Raw genomic sequence first — 20212 nt, forward strand, 5'->3', positions numbered from 1 at the left:
ACCATTTGGGTCACCACGGAGCCTGCGTGCACCCAAGCCACCGCATGGCTCCCAGGAGAGACGTGTGGCTTGGTCACGCTGCAGGCCCCGCGGTGAGTGCCGCCTGGCATTTTGTCACCCCCTTCAGTGGCGACATCCGGGGCGGCCCACCCCCCCAGCACCCACCCTGCTCTATCCTATCCTGTACTACCCTGAAATGTTCAAATGTTTCTTGGATTGTCCTTGAATCTTCCTGCCACACTTGCCACCCTCTCCTGCCACAACACCCTCGGAGAACTGCCACCCTAAACAATAGCTTATGCAGTGAGATTCGGGTTTGGGTTTCTTTCTCTTTTTTGTAAAAAGATGAGCTGCTAGATAGACCACAGGGGACAATTACTCTTCCTTTTAAATATAGAAAAAAGCATCGATTGCACTGGCTCACAACACTTTCTTAAGGAACAGCTAAAGAAAATGTAAAATGATGGTCTCACAAGAGGCACGATATCCCCGAGCCCCCCCCCAAAAAAATTACCTTCAATATAAAACCAGGTGTATTGCCAATAGCTCAAAAGGGATATTCTATTTTTTTGTACATATGTTTGTCATAATTCTAAGCATTCCTTATTAATTGTTGCTATTTTAAATTAAACGTCTATCCATACTTAGATTTTCTTGGTTCCTTGCTAACGTGAGCTGAAATCAAGTGAACAAAAACTGCTAACAAGCTGCCCTTCCCCTCCCCTCTTCCCCCCCTTTCTGTTTGTTGATCTGCAAAGATCAATTCCTCCCTTTGCTCTAGCAGAGAAGTCTGTTTCTTATTAAACTCAGGCTTGGTTGAGTAACTAGTTCAAAACTTCTCTTGGACTGTCTCACTTGGAGGCTCGATCTCTCGCCATCGCACGATCAAGACTGTCCTCAGCTGCTGCCGCGAGAAAATAAAGAATATTCCATCACTGGAACTCACTGGCTTATCAGCTGGACAAAACACCTGGCTTGGCTTTTGTGACTTCTCCGTAACACAACAAGCATGGACAAATTTGCAGAGCTGAAGGTAAGACAGCCGTAGAACTGAGAGCCCGGAGCTCTCTCTGGAAGAGCTAAAACATTTCCTTGTCTTCCAATTTCCCTCTAACAACTATTATTTCTTAGGAGATCTATAGAATACTTTTGTTTCAAGCTGGTGTGGGAATCCCTTTAAATCTTATTTGGAATCCTGGCTGCAAACGTTTTCAGCGTGCAGAATGGAAACCAGATGTTGTCATGTGCTTTTAAATCCAGATGTGTGCAGGGGAAGTCTGGTGCCGCCAGATCGTTCTACTGTTTGGCTTGGAGAGAGGAGCCAACTATTTTATTAACCTGTTCGTTTAATTTCAAGTTTTCAAATGTCCCTTCCATTTTTGCTGATCTGAAAAGTTTTAAACATCAATCATTCTATTTAACTAAATCATTTTCTCCCCATATTTTGATTTTGGCTGTCAAAATTTGGGTTGCAAGTGGGTTTTTCTTTTAACTGCAGATCCCAACTCCCATCAGTTTCACAAGCCAGACTGTCTTTTCTTTACCAACTGAATATTTGACATCCCTTCCCCCCAGCACACGTCCTCTTGGTATTTGGGGGGTGTTCCTCTTTCAGCCAATCGTACTGATACCGTCTTGCTTTTGCATAACTCTCAGTTAACTCTAAAGTCTCTAGACTGAACAAGAACTTTCCAGCTGTGCTGGAAGATTTTTAATTTTTTAATTGCACCATGAAAATAGCTCTAGCAGAAATCTGCTGCCTGCTTTGCCGCCTGACTAGGATACAGTACATCTTTAAAACACATTCAAAGCATATATTCCCCCTCAAAGAATTCTGGACACTGTAGTTTAAGGCTTGCCAGGAAAAATTGTAACACTGTGAAATCTTCCTTGAAGAAGCTCAACAATATAGCAATCCTATCATAATTCCAAGACTGTCCCTGGAAAATCAGAACACTTGGAGGGTATGCAAATATTCCAGAGAAGGGGATGCAGGTGGTGCTGTGGTCTAAACCACTGAGCCTCTTGGGCTTGCTGATGGCAAGGTCAGCGGTTCGAATCCCTGCGATGGACTGTGCTCCCGTTGCTCTTTCCCAGCTTCTGCCAACCTAGCCACTTGAAAGCATGCCAGTGGAAGTAGATAAATAGGTACCGCTTCAGTGGGAAGGTAAACGGCGTTTCCATGCACTCTGGTTTCCGTCATGGTGTCCCGTTGAGCCAGAAGCTGGTCATGCTGGCCACATGACCCGGAAAGCTGTCTGTGGGCAAACTCCAGTTCCCGCGGCCTGAAAGTGAAATGAGTGCCGCAACCCCATAGTCGCCTTTGACTGGACTTAACCATCCAAGGGTCCTTGACCTTTACCTTTTACCTATTCCAGAGAAGATGTGTGCATTTGTTGGACTGAGAGACAGGGAGGGTACATCACAAACAGCCTTTGCAGATGAAATACTTTCCTTTTCACCAAAGGGGTGGATTTTTGGGGAGTTTGACGCCACATACAGGTAGAATTCATATGGAGCTTCTAGTGTGGGTGGTTCTAGCACTGGTCAGATGTGTGTCTCTTTTCCATCCAGAGATGGACACACGCACGGTTTATTTATCTAAAGCCTTTTGTTTTTCTCAACTTTCCAGCCTGCATTGTATGTGTAGGCCCACCCGGAATGCCTCCCACATTTTGTAAAAGAATAACAGGAGTTCTTCAAAGACAGCCGTCACCAGGGTGGCCTTCAGAAAATGCATTATGCAGAGTGTTTGAGAAGCAACCTTAATCATATTCCACTTCATGAAACCCAACTTCAAAAGTCTATGTCCATGCCTGCTGTCTAATCTCTTCAGTGAAAGGTCACGGTTTGTAGGCCAGGACTGAGCTTCCAAGGAGAGCACTCAACTTTGTATTCAGCTCATTCAAATAAATGAACATCGTTTAATTTTTTATGCTCTGGTGGACTTTCATCTCCCAGTTTTGTTTGAAAAATGCCAAAACAAAGATAAAATGTTGCCAGATGAATTTTTAAATATATTTGCATTAAGCACTGTACGAATATTACATGAGTAAGCAAAATAAAAACTAGAAAGCATGACATTTTTTCTTTTGGACAAATGCAGAAATGGGTTGCTAATTCCCAGCTCCTTATTTGTATGAAAATTCAAAACAGAGCTTGTCCCATTCCATAATGACAATTTTACTATTTATACCCCATACACCTTACTGGGTTGCCCCAAACACTCTGGGCAGCTTCCAACATAATTAAACATTAAACATTTCTTTTTAAAAATTCCCTATACAGGATTGCCTTCAGACGGCTTGGGTATCGGATAACTCCACACACCCCAACATTTCTCCAGTGAAAATAGGGACGTCCTAAGGAAAAGCAGGGCATTCTGTGATCATATCAGAAACCAGGACGGCTTCTCTAAATCAGGGACTCTCCCTGGAAAACAGAGACGCTTGGGGGGGGGTCTGTGCTGGGGGAGGAAGTAGCATATCTATTTATAGACGCTGGTTTCATTGTGTGAAACAACTTTTTGTTTTGCAGTACATGTCAGGATTTGGTAATGAGTTTTGCTCTGAAGATCCACGCTGCCCTGGAGCCTTGCCCGAAGGACAGGTATGTGTGACATCTGAAATGTGAGAAGCATGCTGTTCACAGCGGGAGCCACGGCCAGCCTCTGGGGTGACCCAGCCGTCTGTGACAATTTCCGGTGCTACTTAGAGGCCCAACCCACCCATTTACTTTGTAAATAGATATTTTTGCGCCCTCAGAGAAAAAGTGGCTGGGAGTGTGTTTAAAGCAGAGAAGCTGTAGTTTGAGACAGTTTTTCCAATCCATATCCATCCCTCCCATGACTTTTTTTTTAGGTATTGGGGTTTCCATTGGAGGTTTCTAAGCAGAGGTTAGATGGCCATCTGTCATGGATGCTTTAGTTGAGATTCCTGCCTTGCAGGGGGTTGGAATAGATGACCCCTGGGGTCCCTTCCAAGTTCCAACTCTATGAGTCTATAATTATAATACACATCTGGTACATGACATATAATTAGTTTTCCCAAGCCACATTCCCTCTCCACGTACGAAAACCAGAGGTGCACCTGGGATCCCTTGCACCCTTGGCAAGGAGCTGAATCAGCCCCCCCCCCAAAAAAAAACTGCTTTGCTGCAATAGTCATATTAGAAATTACTACATTTTACATAACCCAAGGATTTGAAGCTCCAGGAGTGAGTGATGTTGAGGTGAAGAGGAAGGGCAAAAAAGAATCTCACACCTTTGTGCCGTGGCGTGAGAAGGACTGGAAGCTTCTCCTGTGCTGGGTCTTGTCACGACAGTGGCAGCACTGTGCCACACATATATGGCAGACCCTCCATAATCTGCTAGGCAATTTTTATGCACCTCTGGTGGTGGTCTGTTTCGTCAAGCCCTAGGTAGACAAAAAACAAAAAAACATATTTACAGAGGATAATATATAGTACAACGCATGCTCTCAGAAAATATCGTGGCTAGTGGAAAAACCCATTTCAAATTACAGTGGTACCTTGGTTTTCAAATGTCTCGGAAGTCAAACATTTTGGTTTTTGAACGCCGAAACTCCGAAGTAATTGCTTCGGTTTCGAACGCACCTCAGAAGTCTAACAGGAAGCGCAACTTCCACTGAGTGGAAGACCCTAAAGCCTAGCTGTCGGCTATTGAGTTTTGGTTTTCGAATGTTTCGGAAGTCGAACCGTCTTATGGAACAGATTGCGTTCAAAAACCAAGGTACCACTGTATATTTCGATTATTCTGGGGCACTCTGGATATGAAGTATAATTCATTTTCTACTCCTTTTCTTTATCCTGATTGTAGACTTCTGGATTGGAAACCGTATTTCTTGTGTGTTCTGTATTGAGCCAGGCTTTGGTGCTCAGGGAGTGCTAGGAGATGGGAATGTCTGGAGTTCCAAACTTGACCCAAGGAGCCAGTCAACAGATTTAGTTAAACTTTGTCACCCCAACCCAGCAGGATCATGGTTTTCTGATTTGACAGTTCCGAAAAAAGCATTCAAGCTCAACTTAACTCTTCTTATCTGTTTTGGTTTAGAATAGCCCTCAGATCTGCCCATATGGTCTGTACGCTGAGCAGCTTTCTGGGTCAGCCTTCACCTGCCCACGATCCACGAACAGGAGAAGGTATGCATGGATTTGGGGAAATCAGTTAACGTACGCGTGTGTGTGTCTATAGCGAGGGGGAGATAGTGAAATGTTCTTGGCACCAGCCTGGTGTCTTACAAGTCACTGCAACTTTATTCCAAAGACACAGGTGCTGTTTAGTATTGGTAGTGATAGACTAGGGGTAGACTTTGGTAATATTTGGTAGTACAGTCAAACCTTGGATCCCAAAAACCTCTGTTTTGGAACGTTTCAGCTCCCAAATGCCGAAAACCTGGAAGTAAATGCTTCGGTTTTTAAATGTTTTTCGGAAGCCGAACGTCCGGTGCTGCTTCCGCTTGAGTGCAGGAAGCTCCTGCAACCAATCGGAAGCCCCGGCTTGGTTGCTGAACATTTCGGAAACTGAATGGGCTTCCGGAATGGATTACGTTCGACAACCGAGGTTTGACTCGGTATGAGTGAGGCCAAAATTTGGATCCCCCAAATGGATCTTCTCAACTATGGATCTTCCCAATTTCATGTGCAGAAGCCCTTGAGGAACGTGTCAATAGGACACCTTGTCCTTGGCTTCAACACAGAGGCTCCCCGTGTTTTGCTCTGGGATCTGATTCCAATAGAAAGGCTTACTTAGTCTTGGAACATGCAAGCTTGTAATTGTGGAGAGTGCCTTTGAGCAACTGCCGAGTGCTCCTTCATCTAAGGGATTAGGGTATAGAGGCTTACGGGACAGCTTTCAAGAACTCTTGCTCCCTTAATCAGTCCTGAAAGAGAGGTCCACGTCTGCAAGAAAGCAGGAGTGGAATGCCCTGGAAGGAATCTGCTTACAGTCACACAGCTATGGCCACATTGATGATGCAGATTCAATGTATCCTGCCCCCCAGAGAGACTCCTTCTTTGATGCTCATTCACCACAGTGCAATAGTGTCCTGGAAATGCCTGGTGGTGATCTCTGCGGAAGGCGACTGCCTCCTCTCAACGCACACAGCAACTGCAGCCCAGAAAATCTATCTCACTCAGGGGAGCAGAGTCTGCTCAGTTCTTCCGCAGTCCAAAGCACAATGTCAAATTCTGCACTGGAGCAGTGCGTGTCGCAGAGGCATTTCGTCAGCCAAATTTCCATGACTTCTCTGCATTTCCTTTCCTCTCTAGCTGGCTGTACAGAATCCTGCCTTCGGTTTGCCACAAGCCCTTTCAGCCTGTGCATCAGGGCTACCTGACACACAGCTGGGATGAAGCAGAGCCTGAACCCAACCAGGTAATCCCAGGTGCAAGGAATAATGAGAACATGACAAGTCGAAACCCCTGGCTCCTTTCCCAGGAAGGCCAATGTTTCACAGAGACAGCACTTGATATGCCAGAGACACATGAACTCAAACTTTGTTTCCCGGAAGAGAATTTAAAATCCCTCCTCAGCTTGATCACTTCTATACAGACAATAATCGTAACCAGTGCTATTTTTATGGGGGGGGATGCAGGGGTACGCATAACCCTAAACATTGTGTGAATCTCTGTACTTTTGTCCATTTACTGTACTTATTTCCCCCAATTTGAACTCTCAAATGTTGGGCTCGGCTAGGTGCCCATGGAAGGGACTGACATCATAAGAGCCAAGGTCAAACTTGAGGCAGTTAGTCTAGTGGGACAAGAGTGCTATTGAGAAAAAAGGGTGGGGCAAAAATAGGGACCCCTACATTCAAAAAAGGGACGCAGGTGGCACTGTGGGTTAAACCACGGAGCCTAGGACTTGCCGATCAGAAGGTCGGTGGTTCGAATCCCCGCGATGGGGTGAGCTCCTGTTACTCAGTCCCTGCTCCTGCCAACCTAGCAGTTCGAAAGCACACCAAAAAGTGCAAGTAGATAAATAGGTTCTGCTCTGGCGGGAAGTAAATGGTGTTTCCATGCGCTGCTCTGGTTCCCCAGAAGCGGCTTAGTCCTGCTGGCCACATGACCCGGAAACTGTACGCAGGCTCCCTCGGCCAATAAAGCGAGATGAGCGCCGCAACCCCAGAGTTGGTCACGACTGGACCTAATGGTCAGGGTCCCTTTACCTTTACCTTTACATTCAAAAAAGCATTTGTTCTTTTAAAGATGTCATAATACATTCTTAGAATAATTTTTATTTCTCTCTTTCATTCTAGCTGCGATGGAAACCTTTTGAGATCCCAAAGGCCACTCAGAGGAAGCTGGACTTTGTAACCGTAAGTTAAAGACTAAAATGTAAGTTTAAAAAAATACAAACTATAACAAGGAATAGTGCTGTACATTTTGTAGCTGAGGAAACTGAGGTAGAATGATCTGCTGCAAACCACGCCTTGTTAACAAAAGAGTACTCAGACGATCTGCTTGTGGGTATTAAGATCACATGGAAAAATACTGCAATTTTTCTCTGTAAATGAAATATACACACACATTTTCTATCCATCTATCTGAAATAACTGGACAGGCCAATGTAAAAAGAAAAACAACCCGAGGGGCTAGAGGCTACATCAGCCCCACGGCCACTTAATTCACATGTAATTGTGGGAAACTGTATGAGTTCTTGGGATAATGCTACCCTCCAGCCCCCATCCCAGTCCTGAGAAATTCTGAAACTGACATGGACTTTCCCTACCTCCCTCAAAAAATTCAAACTCTTCTCTGTATCCCTCTAACTCTTCACTGAGTGACCACTTTTAATTGTCATCATTGTGGGATGTGATCCATTGGAGCAGTCAAATACAGCATTCCTTGTTTTCCTAGAGTGGGCACAGACAGGGGGATGTTCCTCCAGCCAGGAGGACTTCCTGTTACACCTGGTCTGGAGCATCCTCCCCCTGCATGTGGGTGTGACCTCGGGAGACCCCATACAAGGTCCAGTTACGCAGCCATCCTCCTCTTTTGCTCTTTTACTCTTTTGACTCCTTTTGATTCTCTTGGATTAATGGGATAAGTCCCCCTATGGGATGAATCCAGACCTTTCTCTGTAACTGTAACTACAAGCCAAAACCTGCCTTCAGGGATCAAACTGTGAACTGAATGTAAGTAAACTTCTTGTTACTTTTGAAGCAAGACTGTTGTGTCTTTTATTCTTTAGAGAGGCATCAAAAGGGGATTTACCAGGAATAATCCAATCTGGGCATGGCAGACTGGATTGCTTAACTAAAGAGATTCAAACGAATTTGCAAACTAGCTTCCTGCTGTATAAGGGAAATGTGCTCTGCTACTTGACCCACTGGCGTGAGGGAGGAAGGATAATATTGAATCAATATATCCTCTCCTACTATCCACAGCATTCCCACAATCAAGAGAGGATTTCAAAGTTGTTTAAACTGAAAGCAATAGCCAAGTGTTTATCTAAGGCGGAGAGAATTTGGGGATGGGGTTAGACTGACCAAAGGCGCCTGTCATTTATGCTAATGTTAAGCGCATGTTTTCCGTAGGGATTGCACACCGTGTGTGGCGCTGGTGAGCCCAGGTCTCGAGAAGGGCTTGCGATTCACATCTTTACCTGTAACAGCTCCATGATTAACAGGTCTGTGAGCAATGCGTGAGCAATGAAGGTTTTCCTTGACAGTTCTGGCTAATACTAAATATTGTTTGCTACAATTTGTGCTGCAATTGATTGGGTGGGTTATGGTATTGTCATTGCTGTTTCTTTTAAACATTTCACTAATTTTATACTAATAAATATTACAATCATGTTGACATTTCAAAACTTGACTTCCTTCCCCCTCTTTCTGCGGTTCCTTAACTTTATTTTTAATATCTTCTGCTTATCCTAATTAACCTAATTTGCTCATTTATTAATCTTCTTTAAATATATACTCTTATGAAACTGCAGGTTATTGCAATAATCCTGCCGATGTTTTTATCTGTTTACAATTTATCTGTAAATAGTCAATAAACCATTTCCATTCTTTTATAAAAAGTTTGTTATCTTGATTTCTTATTCTTCTGGTAAGTTTCGGCATTTCTGCATTTTCCGTAAGTTTTTGTATCCATTCTTCCTTTGCTGGGACTTCTGCTTCTTTCCATTTTGGGGTGAGTTACATTCTTGCCACTGTAGTAGCACACATGAATAAGTTTCTATACAGTTTAGGTAGTTTTGTCCCTATAATTTCCCAAAGAAAAGCTTCTGGCTTTGTTTTTTTACAGAGGTTATTTTAAACATCCTTTTCATTTCATTGTATATCATTTCCCAGTAAGCTTTAACCTTACTACCACATATGATTAAAAAAACCTTCTTTCTCTTTACATTTCCAACACTTATTTGATTTAGATTTATACATTTTTGCCATTGCTATTTCTGCTGCTAATGCTGTTTTTATTGGTCCCTCTCTTAATAAGCATTGCCATTTTCGCTTTTCTTGTACCTCACCATGGAATCGCTTTTGTCGTGAAGGGCAGGCTATAAAGATTTATTTGAATATTTGGAGTCCTTGATTATCCCTCTTTCTTTCCCCTTTCTCCTATTCCATGCATTGTAAATATTTTGAATGCTGCTTGCGGCACCAGAGCACTATGTCTTGAAGTACAAGGGTAGCCAGTGTTCTGCCCTCCAAGCGGGGCAGGGGGCGGGGACTTGAATAAAATATGGGAGGGGCAGGTAAGCCCCGCCCCACATAACTGATCACATGACTTGGTGCACACACGTCTTTTGAATGGCCATGCCCATCAATGTATAATGGTATACATTGTACCCAGTTGTGCTGCTTCAGAGCGGGGCCTCACACGATTCCTCACACCCGGAATACCTCTCATGTTCCCTGAACATAGAAAACTAGGATTCTAACCTAACCCTCTCGGCGCTGGCTGTTGTGAAAGTGCACTCAGTGTGTGAGCTGAAAACAATGACATTGAAAAACATCCCAGAGTCCAGGAACATTTATTTCCACACCTGGGCACACAGCATTGTGGAATTTTCTTAGCAGACTCACTTGAAAAGAAGTTTTGCTGAAATCAGTTTAAAGAGTTTAAAATAAAGATTCTATTGTGGATACCTTGAATTTTGAACACTCTGCAATTACTTTTTCCTCTATAGATGCTTTTATAATTCCGATGGAGACTTCCTGATTGGTGAGTTGTCCCTCTGACCTTTACCATTCTGATTTGTTCTTCTCAACTCTTTTTCTCTCTCTCTGTTTTATTTAAAGCTGCCATATTGACACAGAGGGGACTGGGAGGGTTTTGGAGCAAAGGGCAAGATTGCAGAGAGTAAGTAGATAACAATGGAATGATAGCTCTCTGTAGTATTAGAGAACCATCTACTCCAAGTGGCTTTCCTAGGGCAGGATCAGGTACATAACAATAGCACTGTACATCTGGAGTGTTGCCTGGGAATAGGAATGTGTTCCAGACCCACAGCATATATGTTTGTGCTTCCTTCCTCCAGTCCCACAGCAAGGCAAATTGCTCATCACTACAGAGTTTGGCAAGCTTATGGTGGAGCCCAATGAGATCTGTGTTATTCAGGTAAGCCCTGGACAGCACAACACGCAAACACCCTTGTATGTTGCCCTTGATCTTCTAGGCAAAAGTGTTAGTGCTGCAAGACTCCTGTAGGATCCTATTACACAAGGTCTCCTTGTATTTTGCTTTTCCTGCATACGAGTCACCACCACAGCTGTGCAGCTGCTCCATTGATGCTGGCCTCATGCAGTACAATGGGCGCCTAGTCTTCGTTTTTGGAAATAGCTGCCCTTTTCTGCATGTGACTTCAGGCCCTGGAGAGGTACATGCATAGGCCGGATTTAGGTTTGATGAAGCCCTAAGCTCCTGAAGGTAATGGGGCCCTTTATATGTCCAGCTGTCCTTTGTCAATATAGATGCTATATGGTAATTTATGGACTTAACAGGTATCCAAAACCATAATGGGATCAAAATAAATAAATTATGTACTACATGAAATCAATCAGTAGGCATAAGGCTCATACCCTTAGTCCATGCTGCCTGATCATCAGTCTACAAGCACTCTTTAATATTAGATAACAGGTACAACAGCTTGACCTACGTTCAACTGCTCTGCACTGCAGTCTGCAGCTGCCTGCTACATGTTGCCCTGCAACCAGTCCATACAGAATGTAGGCACCCTATATATAGAAATGAGCAGACCAGTGATATTTTAGGGAGCAGGCTAGCGGGCGGGCCCATTACTTACATCATAGGAGCCGACACAACACAAAACACTGTTGCTGTATGTAGGTTTTATTCTATTTGATTTTTATCTTATATTTTGGAAATGTACATCCAGTTTTTTCCCCTTTAAATTTTTTTGGGGGCCTCCATGAGAGTGAGGCCCTAAGCTAGAGCTTGTTTAGCTTATACGTAAATCTGGCACTGGCCAGATGAGCACTGCAGTGTGCTTCCACATCTGAAATAGGTTCCACATTCAGGTTGAATTGCATACATCTTCCCTGGGAAATTGTGGCATGTTTCTATGAAGGAAGGAAGCCTGGACATTGCTAGATATTAAATTTCATTCAATTAATATTGAAAATGTTGTTATCCTTGTCTCTTATTTTGGCTCTGACATCAGCACATTCTCTTTAAAAGTTGTTCTGCCAAAAATTATGATGCATTAAAGAAAACTATAGTGACTCACCTCTGCAGATTGCCTCTGTAAATTCTTATATTTGGCTCTTTTTGGAATAATGCAGTAACTGGAAACAAAAAGATGCAACTCGGTGCTATTTTTTTTTTTAAGCATTCTGGCATCCTAGGGCAGAAAGCTACATTTTCTGTGCCATGTCTGTGATTTAGCTATTGGATCAGTCTCGGTCAGGCAAGCTGCATTGTGCTTCTACACAACGTGATCCAAATGTTGGCCAAGTCCTATTGACACATCCTTAGTCATTGGTGTGGTCAATTAGTTAATGGCCTGAAGCAATAATCCTGAGGTGAGCTTCCTAATAGTTTTCTTTGTTCTTTGTCTCCCAGCAAGGGATGCGTTTCAGTGTAGAAGTATTTGGAGAAACTCGAGGCTATATCCTGGAGATATATGGGGGACATTTTGAGCTGCCAGACTTGGGACCTATTGGTAACTATTGACTATTCTTATTGCTTTCAATAACAATATAATGCTTTCTATTAGAATCATTACAACATCACAAAACAGAGAGCAAATAATCCCCCCCCCGTATTTCTTCTTCGCATTACTAACAACAAAATAAAATGTGGGCCCCAGAAGTTGAAAAAGGATTTCAGAGCTACACTGATGTTTCAGATTATACTTCCTCCATCTTTTATTATAGTGAAATATTAATGTACTATAATTGAAAGCTGGTTTACACAGGCAGCAGTGCTGCTGAATTCCCACCCCACATTTCAGGCTTGCACAAAAGCCTACAATTTGCCATGTTACTCAGTGAAGTTGGTTGGCAGAAGATTCCAGGACAAGCAAAACAAGATGTTTCTTTACCCAATGCATAATTCAGTAGCACCAGATGTGGTGATGTGCATTAGCTTCGATGGCTTTGAAAAGGGTTTTAGACTAAAACCCATGCCTTTAAATTCATTTATCGCCAGCATGGTGGTTTGGTGGAATATTCAGAAATGGTATATCTCTGAACACTAGATGCAGGAGACAAGCAACAAGAGAGAGGGTTTGTCTACACTTCCGCTTGTCCTGTGCTAGAAATCTGGGTCTGAGCAGTTTTCCACTTGACCCACACTTTCCCAGGAAAAAGCCACTCTTTAGTGCTCAATCGAAGCAAATGTCCATCCAGAGAAAGTCAGTTTTCCCTGGAGGAAAGCAGTGGGACGAAAGAAAGTATGGATGAGCCACCTCAAAGTTTATGAAGACCAAGAAGTACTTGGTGGCTGCTGTTACAAACCAAACGCTAAGATTCTGTGGACCCCCACCCTGGTATGGTTCAGCAGAGCGATACTTACTCCAAGCAGCCGTTTAGAATTCCAGCCTCTTGAAGTTACAATTATTATAGAATCATAGAATTGAAGGGACCTCAAGGGTCTTCGAGGCCAATTTATATTACCAGATCCTACCAACTTAACCTGGTAACGTTATGAGCTACCAATAGGTTTGCTGCAGGGTTTAGGAATATGAATCATGTGACTTGGCTCACATTTCCCAGATACTTCCCAGCCATTCAAGGACATGCAAATTTTGAAGCAAGGGTACGGAAGTGTTACTTAGAAATCCCTACTTTCCACAAGAATCATTGGTAAAAAACCTTTCTACAGTAACATCTAAATATACAATACAGCATAAAATGTTTTCATCTCAAGTACAGAGAAGCTCTTTTTGAGGCTGTCCAAGAATAGACTGATATTCCCCGTGCTGCGTGGGTGTATTGGCCCAGAGATGGAAAGAAGAGTAGCAGATTAAGTTGATGGATTATGCCGAAATGCCAAAAATGACTGGAAGAATCAGAAATCAGGAAGACTAAAATTTTAATAAGGAATGGGGGAAATTTAGAATTTATCTTTAAAACCGTCATAAACAGCTAAAACTGTTAGGAGGATGGAATAACACTTGTAGTTTAATAGTGAATTTTGAACACAATGGAGATATAAAAGATTTGGATTATCATAAAAGGTACAGGAGGAAATGATTAACAGTAGGACCCACAAAGGGGAGGAGGGAAGTCCAGGAGATTCTTTGGAATCTTGTTTTTATGCTGTATGTTGGATATGTGATTGTAAAACTTTAATCTGAAAACTACACACACACACACACACACACACACACACATATACACATACATACATACATACATACATACACTGTATATATGGGACGTGGGTGGTGCTGTGGTCTAAACCACTGAGCCTCTTGGGCTTGCCAAGCGGAAGGTCGACGGTTTGAATCCCCGCCACAGGGTGAGCTCCCATTGCTCGGTCCCTGCTCCTGCCAACCTAGCAGTTCGAAAGCACGTCAAAGTGCAAGTAGATAAATAGGTACCGCTCTGGCAGGAAGATAAATGGCGTTTCCGTGCGCTGCTCTGGTTCACCAGAAGTGGCTTAGTCCTGCTGGCCACATGACCCGGAAAAACTGTCTGTGGACAAACGTCAGCTCCCATGGCCTGTAAAGCGAGATGAGCATTGTGACCCCAGAGTCGTCAGGGGTCCTTTACCTTTCTATAGTGTGTGTGTGTGTGTGTGTGTGTATTTCCAGTTCCCGGTTCTACAATTTGTTACAAAGACCTGATTGCGCCCTTCTTTCCCAGGTGCCAATGGCTTGGCAAACCCACGAGATTTCCTTGTGCCCATTGCCTGGTATGAAGATCGCCAAGTAGCTGAGGGCTACACGGTTGTCAACAAGTACCAGGGGAAACTCTTTACAGCACAGCAGGTTAGGACATGACAGTTTTCCGTTTAGAAAACAAAGCATTTCATTTGATATCAGTCTAAGGGTTGAGGTGTTAAATGCAGTCCGTCACACTGACTTTCTCCTGTTGTGATTAAACCGTGCATGTTCTGTGCATATCCACCGAAGCAAAGCTAAAAAGTTCAAAGGCGAGCAAAGGAATCTGGTTAAGGAGATTTGCAATGTTTTGGAGTTTTGGCGAGGTGAGTGGAACGGGAAAACTGAAGGCAGGCTCTTCAGGCAGTAAGGGAAACCAACAAGGGAACTTCCACTGGGCTTCAGTTTGGAGTGGGTTGTTGGCGGGTGAGGAGCCCACCATGTAATCCATGATCAGGTTCCCACCCCCATGACAAAGATGATCAGTCAGAAATTGCAGGAATCAGGGATGCAGGTAAGATCCCGTCCCAAATACAAAGGAGAAGCGATGCGTAGTAGCAGGCAGAGGTTGTCTGTTTGCAAGTGAGCAGATAATGGAGATTATTGAACTGGTTTACTGTAATCACCACATTATTATTTACTTTAAAATAATATGTTTCGTATTTTACCCCCCTAGTGACCCATTTCCCCCCCAGTCATGTCATGTTTTACAATTTCTGCGTGTAAAATTTTGTAACAGAAAGATAAAATATACATTTAAGGGGCAGGGATGTGTTTAGACTGTACCAGTTACATTCTCTAATCTCCATAAATACCAGACACTTTGCACAAGTAAAGGTGCTTGCATTCTGCTTAATCTTATAGAGCTGTTCTCCATTCAATGTTGTGGCCTGGCATGGGAACTACACCCCATACAAATACAATCTCAGCAATTTCATGGTCATTAACTCTGTGGCTTTCGACCATGCGGTAGGTTTCTGGACGTCCTGGGTAAGTTAGGAAACATTCTATTGTTTGGTAATTCTTTCCAAAGCCAGCACCGTCCAAGGCAAGATTGGAATCAAGGGAGAGAGTAGTCCTGTAGCAATAATAATATAAGTACATTTGGGAATATATAATTCATGCTGGAATCTGTGCTGGGCCTGGGGGAACCCAAGAAACGCGGTCCAGGTCCGGTCCAGAATCCGAAGGCTCCGCTAGGAGACAGTCCAACAGGGCCAAGGCAGGACACAAGGCAGGAAACCAGGCAAGGACAGGTACAGGATCTCAGGCAGGATCTGGTGCACAGCAATGTTGCTCCCGCAACCTGGGCCAGGGTCCGACAGCCTTTTATCTTTGTCGGGGTCGCGGCCAGTCCTGATCCCCCGGTGACTCACCTCCGTGTTTCGCCTGAAGGCGAGCACTCCTCCTGCGAGTACTCAGGTCTCTCCTTCTCTCAGACCTCAGTCTCTGCAGCTCAGGAGACGTCGGTGGGTTACTAGACCCAGAGGCCACCTCAGCCTCCCCTGACCCAACCGGTAGTGGAGCAGCTGTAAGTGATGGCCCAGCTGGAGGCAACGAGGTCATCCCCACATCTGGAACCAGGGCAGGCTCAGGCCCCTGACTCGGCCCAGCTGGTGCTTGTTGCAGGGGAACCTGTGCAGACTGGGACTCTTCAGGATCAGGCCCCAGACTTGGTTCAGGTGGTGCCTGAGGCAAAGGATCTGGTGCAGACTGAGTCTCTCAGTCTGAGCCCAAGTCCCAGGCCATCACAGAATCAATGAGATGTACTCTAGGAGATATGCCTTGCCTGTCTCATACAATATATCTGATGTATCAGGTTAGCACTTGGCCCTGTTTAAATAACCTGTCAATCTTCTTTCTGTTTGCAGGATCCTTCTATTTTCACTGTTCTGACGGCAAAGTCAACTCGTCCTGGAGTGGCGGTTGCTGACTTTGTTATATTCCCACCCCGCTGGGCAGTGGCCACCAAGACTTTCCGTCCACCTTATTACCACAGTATGTCTGTCACTTACTCTGCTATGCTGTGAAACTGTTACAGTAGATCCTGTCAGGCTCTAGGGAATCAGCTTCCTCTCCTGCCCCTTTTGGCAAGTAGATAAGCAGAACAAAGCGAAAGGAGTCTCTTACCAGTTAGAAATTTTAATGATCACAGCGAGAGAACAAAGAAGTCATTCCTAGGAATTGAGGTCCTCCCAATTAAGGGTTCTACGCACTTCCTCCCTGGTCCCCCCTGTCACTCCTGCGTCTTGCAACCTGATCTCACAACCATTGTGCTTTCTGTGCTGCCACCTTACCTGCTCTCCTTGACCTTGGGTTAAGCAGCTGGACGCTTTCTAGCGACAGAGAGTCTGTTAACTTTCTCTCTCCCAGTGCTTCTCCTCCTAGCTGTTCCCCATCCAGTATTTCCCAGCTTCTGCCTTCTGAACTATGCCCTTCTGCAAACCGCTGTTCCGAATCTATACTGTCCTCCTGTTCCTGGGAAGATTCAGGATCCTGAACAGGAGCAGGGGGAGGCACCATTCCTCCTCAGTGTAGTCCTCCTCAGCATGGTCCCTGACAGATACATCCACAAAGGCTTCGGTTCTGCAAAACAGATAGAAGACCTCCTTTAGTAGAGTTTAGTTGCTAGCCTAACTGTCTCTTCAACAGAACCTGGAAAGGGGGATAAGTGGTGACTGGATAAAAGACAGTCTCCTCTAAACCACCATAAAGGGAAGTACAATAAAGTGGCCTGCTGCTTATTCATTCTTTAAAACAGCTGTAAAAGCTTAATTTAAATGTTTTTTACAAGGTTGTTTTTGTACTTCACCAGATCATAACCTATTATAGTATTTGTAAGAATGGATTCCAAATATCATTAAATTTGTCCATGGCAAGTCTGCGTTTATATGCAAGCTGTTCATATGTTGCGAGTTTGTATAAGTCTTTAATCCAATCGTAGAAGGGAGCCGCATTTTTATTTTTCCAGTTCATCAGTATCAGTCTTTTTTGCTTGGTAAGGGCACAGAGAGTCCATTCATATTGTCCTTTTGTTCCATGTGCTGGGTATATAATTCAGGAGGATATTTTGCTCTGTAAATGTAAGGTTGTTCCGTACGGTTCTCTTGATGGTTTCAGTTATCTTCTGCCAAAAATCTTTCAATACAGGACAATGAAAAAACAAATGTTTTAGAGAAGTATTATCCCCATTGCATCTCCAACAGTTAGCCCTTTTTTAAACAAACATAATGGGGTCCAGTATATTCTGAATATTATTTTTTTGTTGTATGAGCCTCAATTTAAGATCCAGAGACACCTTTTTTATAGCAGTTAAAACAGTTTCCTGTGTGGTTGAAATTGAGATCTCTATAATTCTTTTTCTAAAGAATTAGAAAAGCTTAATTTAATAATGAAGGGGTAAGGACCGTCACCTCTGTAACGTGGTTCAGATATCTCCAATTCTACGAAAGACTTGAGCCTCTACAACGTAGTTGACCAACTCCCATGGTGGCCAAATTGCAGACCAGCTGTGACTTTCCCCCTTTTTAATTTCCACAGGGAACTGCATGAGTGAGTTTATGGGCCTGATCAAAGGGACTTATGAGGCAAAGGAAGAAGGATTTGTTGCTGGAGGTGCCACTCTTCACAGTATGATGACGCCCCATGGGCCAGATGGCGCTTGTTTTGAGAAGGCAAGCACAAGCAAGCTGGTGCCCGAGAGAATTGCAGAAGGAACCATGGTAAGAGCCTAAAACATTGAAGCCTAGCAGCTGCAATACGGGGTTTTCTTCCAGCTTGCTCTCAAGGCGGAGAGGCAAATGGAAGAGTCGCCCATTTGGGCAGCAAGAGTCATTCCTATTTTACACAGGAAATGATCCACAAGGGGGAAGAACTTCTGACCAGTCAAAAGATTGGGAGAGAGAAGTAAGATGTCTAGCTAGCCAGAGAATGAACTGTATTAGTCAAGTGGCTTGTGGGCTGCCAAAGGAAGGCAACCAAGAGCCCAACCAGGGACGACAGTGGGTGGGATTCTTGCACTGCAGGAGCTAAGGACTCTTGAGGTCCCTTCCAACTGTACAATGCTGATTCTATGAAAATCATGCCTTAAGGAAGCCCACGGGTGCTTCAAAGATGAATGGGTGTCCCAAGTCAACATGGAAAAAGGGGGGCATCTTCTTCCTTTTAAACCTGAGGTGCAAAAAGAGGTTTCAAAGCAGCCTGAGACTACAAAGGAATTTGAATGTGTTAGATGTTAAGACTATAGACATACAGTGGTACCTCGGGTTACAGACGCTTCAGGTTACAGACTCTGCTAACCCAGAAATAGCACCTCGGGTTAAGAACTTTGCTTCAGGATGAGAACAGAAATTGCGTGGCAGTGGTGCAGCGGGAGGCCCCATTAGCTAAAGTGGTGCTTTAGGTTAAGAACAGTTTCAGGTTAAGAACGGACCTCCAGAACGAATTAAGTTCTTAACCCGAGGTACCAGTGTATTGCATTTTTTATTTCCTTTATATTCCACGGCTCATCCGAGGACCCCAAGGTAGTGAACAAAGCTCTCTTCACAACAGCCACGTGGTGTTGATTATGCAGAGCAGCAATCACTTGTGGGCATTATGCATTTACTAACTTGCACGGGAATAATCCGTGGTGTTTTATGAACTTGGGCCTCTGTATGAGGTCTTGCCAAGGCATGCTGCCTTTTGTAAATAGTTCGGGCTTTGTAAGAATTCAGATTTGTCAAGTCTAGCAAAGTATATGCAGAATTGTGTGCCTGTTACCAAGTTCTATGTGACATGCTCATGCAAATACACCACGCAAATTGAATTAGGTAATAGTCTTAAAATTCAGCATCATGAGATGAAACAACTACAGTGGTACCTCTGGTCACGAACTTAATTCGTTCTGGAGGTCCGTTCTTAACCTGAAACCGTTCTTAACCTGAAGCACCACTTTAGCTAATGGAGCCTCCCGCTGCTGCCGTGCCGCCACCACGTGATTTCTGTTCTCATCCTGAAGCAAAGTTCTTAACCCGAGGTACTACTTCTGGGTTAGCGGAGTCTGTAACCCAAGGTACCACTGTATATGAAAGTCTGCTTATTTCTACTGATAATCAAAATTCAGCTTCTCAGTAGACTTCTAATGGCTGAGTCAACCCAGTTCTGAATATTCATCTCTATATCTGGGCAACCTTATGAGAACTTGTAAACATGAGTAGTCAAAGGCTAGACTTGTCAATACTTCTAGATACAATTTAAGGTCTCGTGTGTATAACGGATTCTCTCTCAAATCATGTGCGCAACACACTGTGCAACAACTCTTGTTAAAGCAACTTCTGTTTGCATTTAATTAATAGGTTGTGGCTAGATACTTTCCCTTTCTCAACATTTTATATGACTTTTCCTGCAGGCCTTCATGTTTGAGTCTTCTTTTAGCTTGGCTGTCACCAAATGGGGGCTGAAAAATTCCCTAGATAAAAACTACTACAAGTGCTGGGAAACCCTGAAGAGCCATTTCAATCCGAAGAATCCCGATGTGCAGTCACTCTGATTTTTCTCTCCTGCTTAGCTGAAGGCAACTGTGTAGCTGTTAAGAGTGTCTTGGTCCATATTACATGCAGAAACTCATGGACAGCTGACAAGACGAATGACCTGCAAGCGTAAAACCAAAGAACTACCACAAATTTTGATTTGCCAAGTGCACCTTTACATTTGCTTAAAATGTAAAAGCCCCAAAACCTCCCATCATATAATACCCAGTGTAACAAAATGATTTTGTATTTGGTCTCTCTGGCACCAGAAAGAGTTTTTGAGTCTCTCTCTTAGTTTAAAATAAAGGAATTTTAGCAATTTGCCTTTATGATTTCTGACATACAGTGACACCCAAGTCCTTCTCATGAGCTATCATATTCA

At 43.8% G+C, this 20212-nt stretch overlaps 1 protein-coding gene across 1 annotated transcript; it reads left to right on the forward strand.

Annotated features, from left to right (window-relative positions):
* The first annotated feature begins 787 nt into the window (after window positions 1–787).
* Window positions 788–20149, forward strand: HGD (homogentisate 1,2-dioxygenase). The gene is made up of 14 exons (XM_083481868.1): window positions 788–1033; window positions 3538–3609; window positions 5072–5160; window positions 6289–6394; window positions 7278–7337; window positions 8559–8650; window positions 10160–10194; window positions 10511–10590; window positions 12055–12154; window positions 14304–14428; window positions 15185–15289; window positions 16192–16318; window positions 17861–18042; window positions 19710–20149. Exons 1-14 carry the CDS (start codon window positions 1010–1012, stop codon window positions 19848–19850), a joined length of 1338 nt encoding a protein of 445 aa, XP_083337994.1. The 5' UTR covers window positions 788–1009; the 3' UTR covers window positions 19851–20149.
* Window positions 20150–20212: the final 63 nt, after the last annotated feature.

Source organism: Podarcis liolepis (assembly GCF_965112155.1).
Source record: "Podarcis liolepis genome assembly, chromosome: 17".
In the NCBI taxonomy this organism is placed as follows: Eukaryota; Metazoa; Chordata; class Lepidosauria; order Squamata; family Lacertidae; genus Podarcis; species Podarcis liolepis.

What these genes read in the sequence shown, in the direction of transcription:
- HGD (XM_083481868.1), top strand. Translation starts at nt 1,010, where the DNA reads ATGGACAAATTTGCAGAGCTGAAG. An exon ending in GGAAGCTGGACTTTGTAACC is followed by an intron (nt 7,338 to 8,558) that starts GTAAGTTAAAGA and finishes TGTTTTCCGTAG; the next exon opens with GGATTGCACACCGTGTGTGG. An exon ending in CTGTGGCTTTCGACCATGCG is followed by an intron (nt 15,290 to 16,191) that starts GTAGGTTTCTGG and finishes TTCTGTTTGCAG; the next exon opens with GATCCTTCTATTTTCACTGT.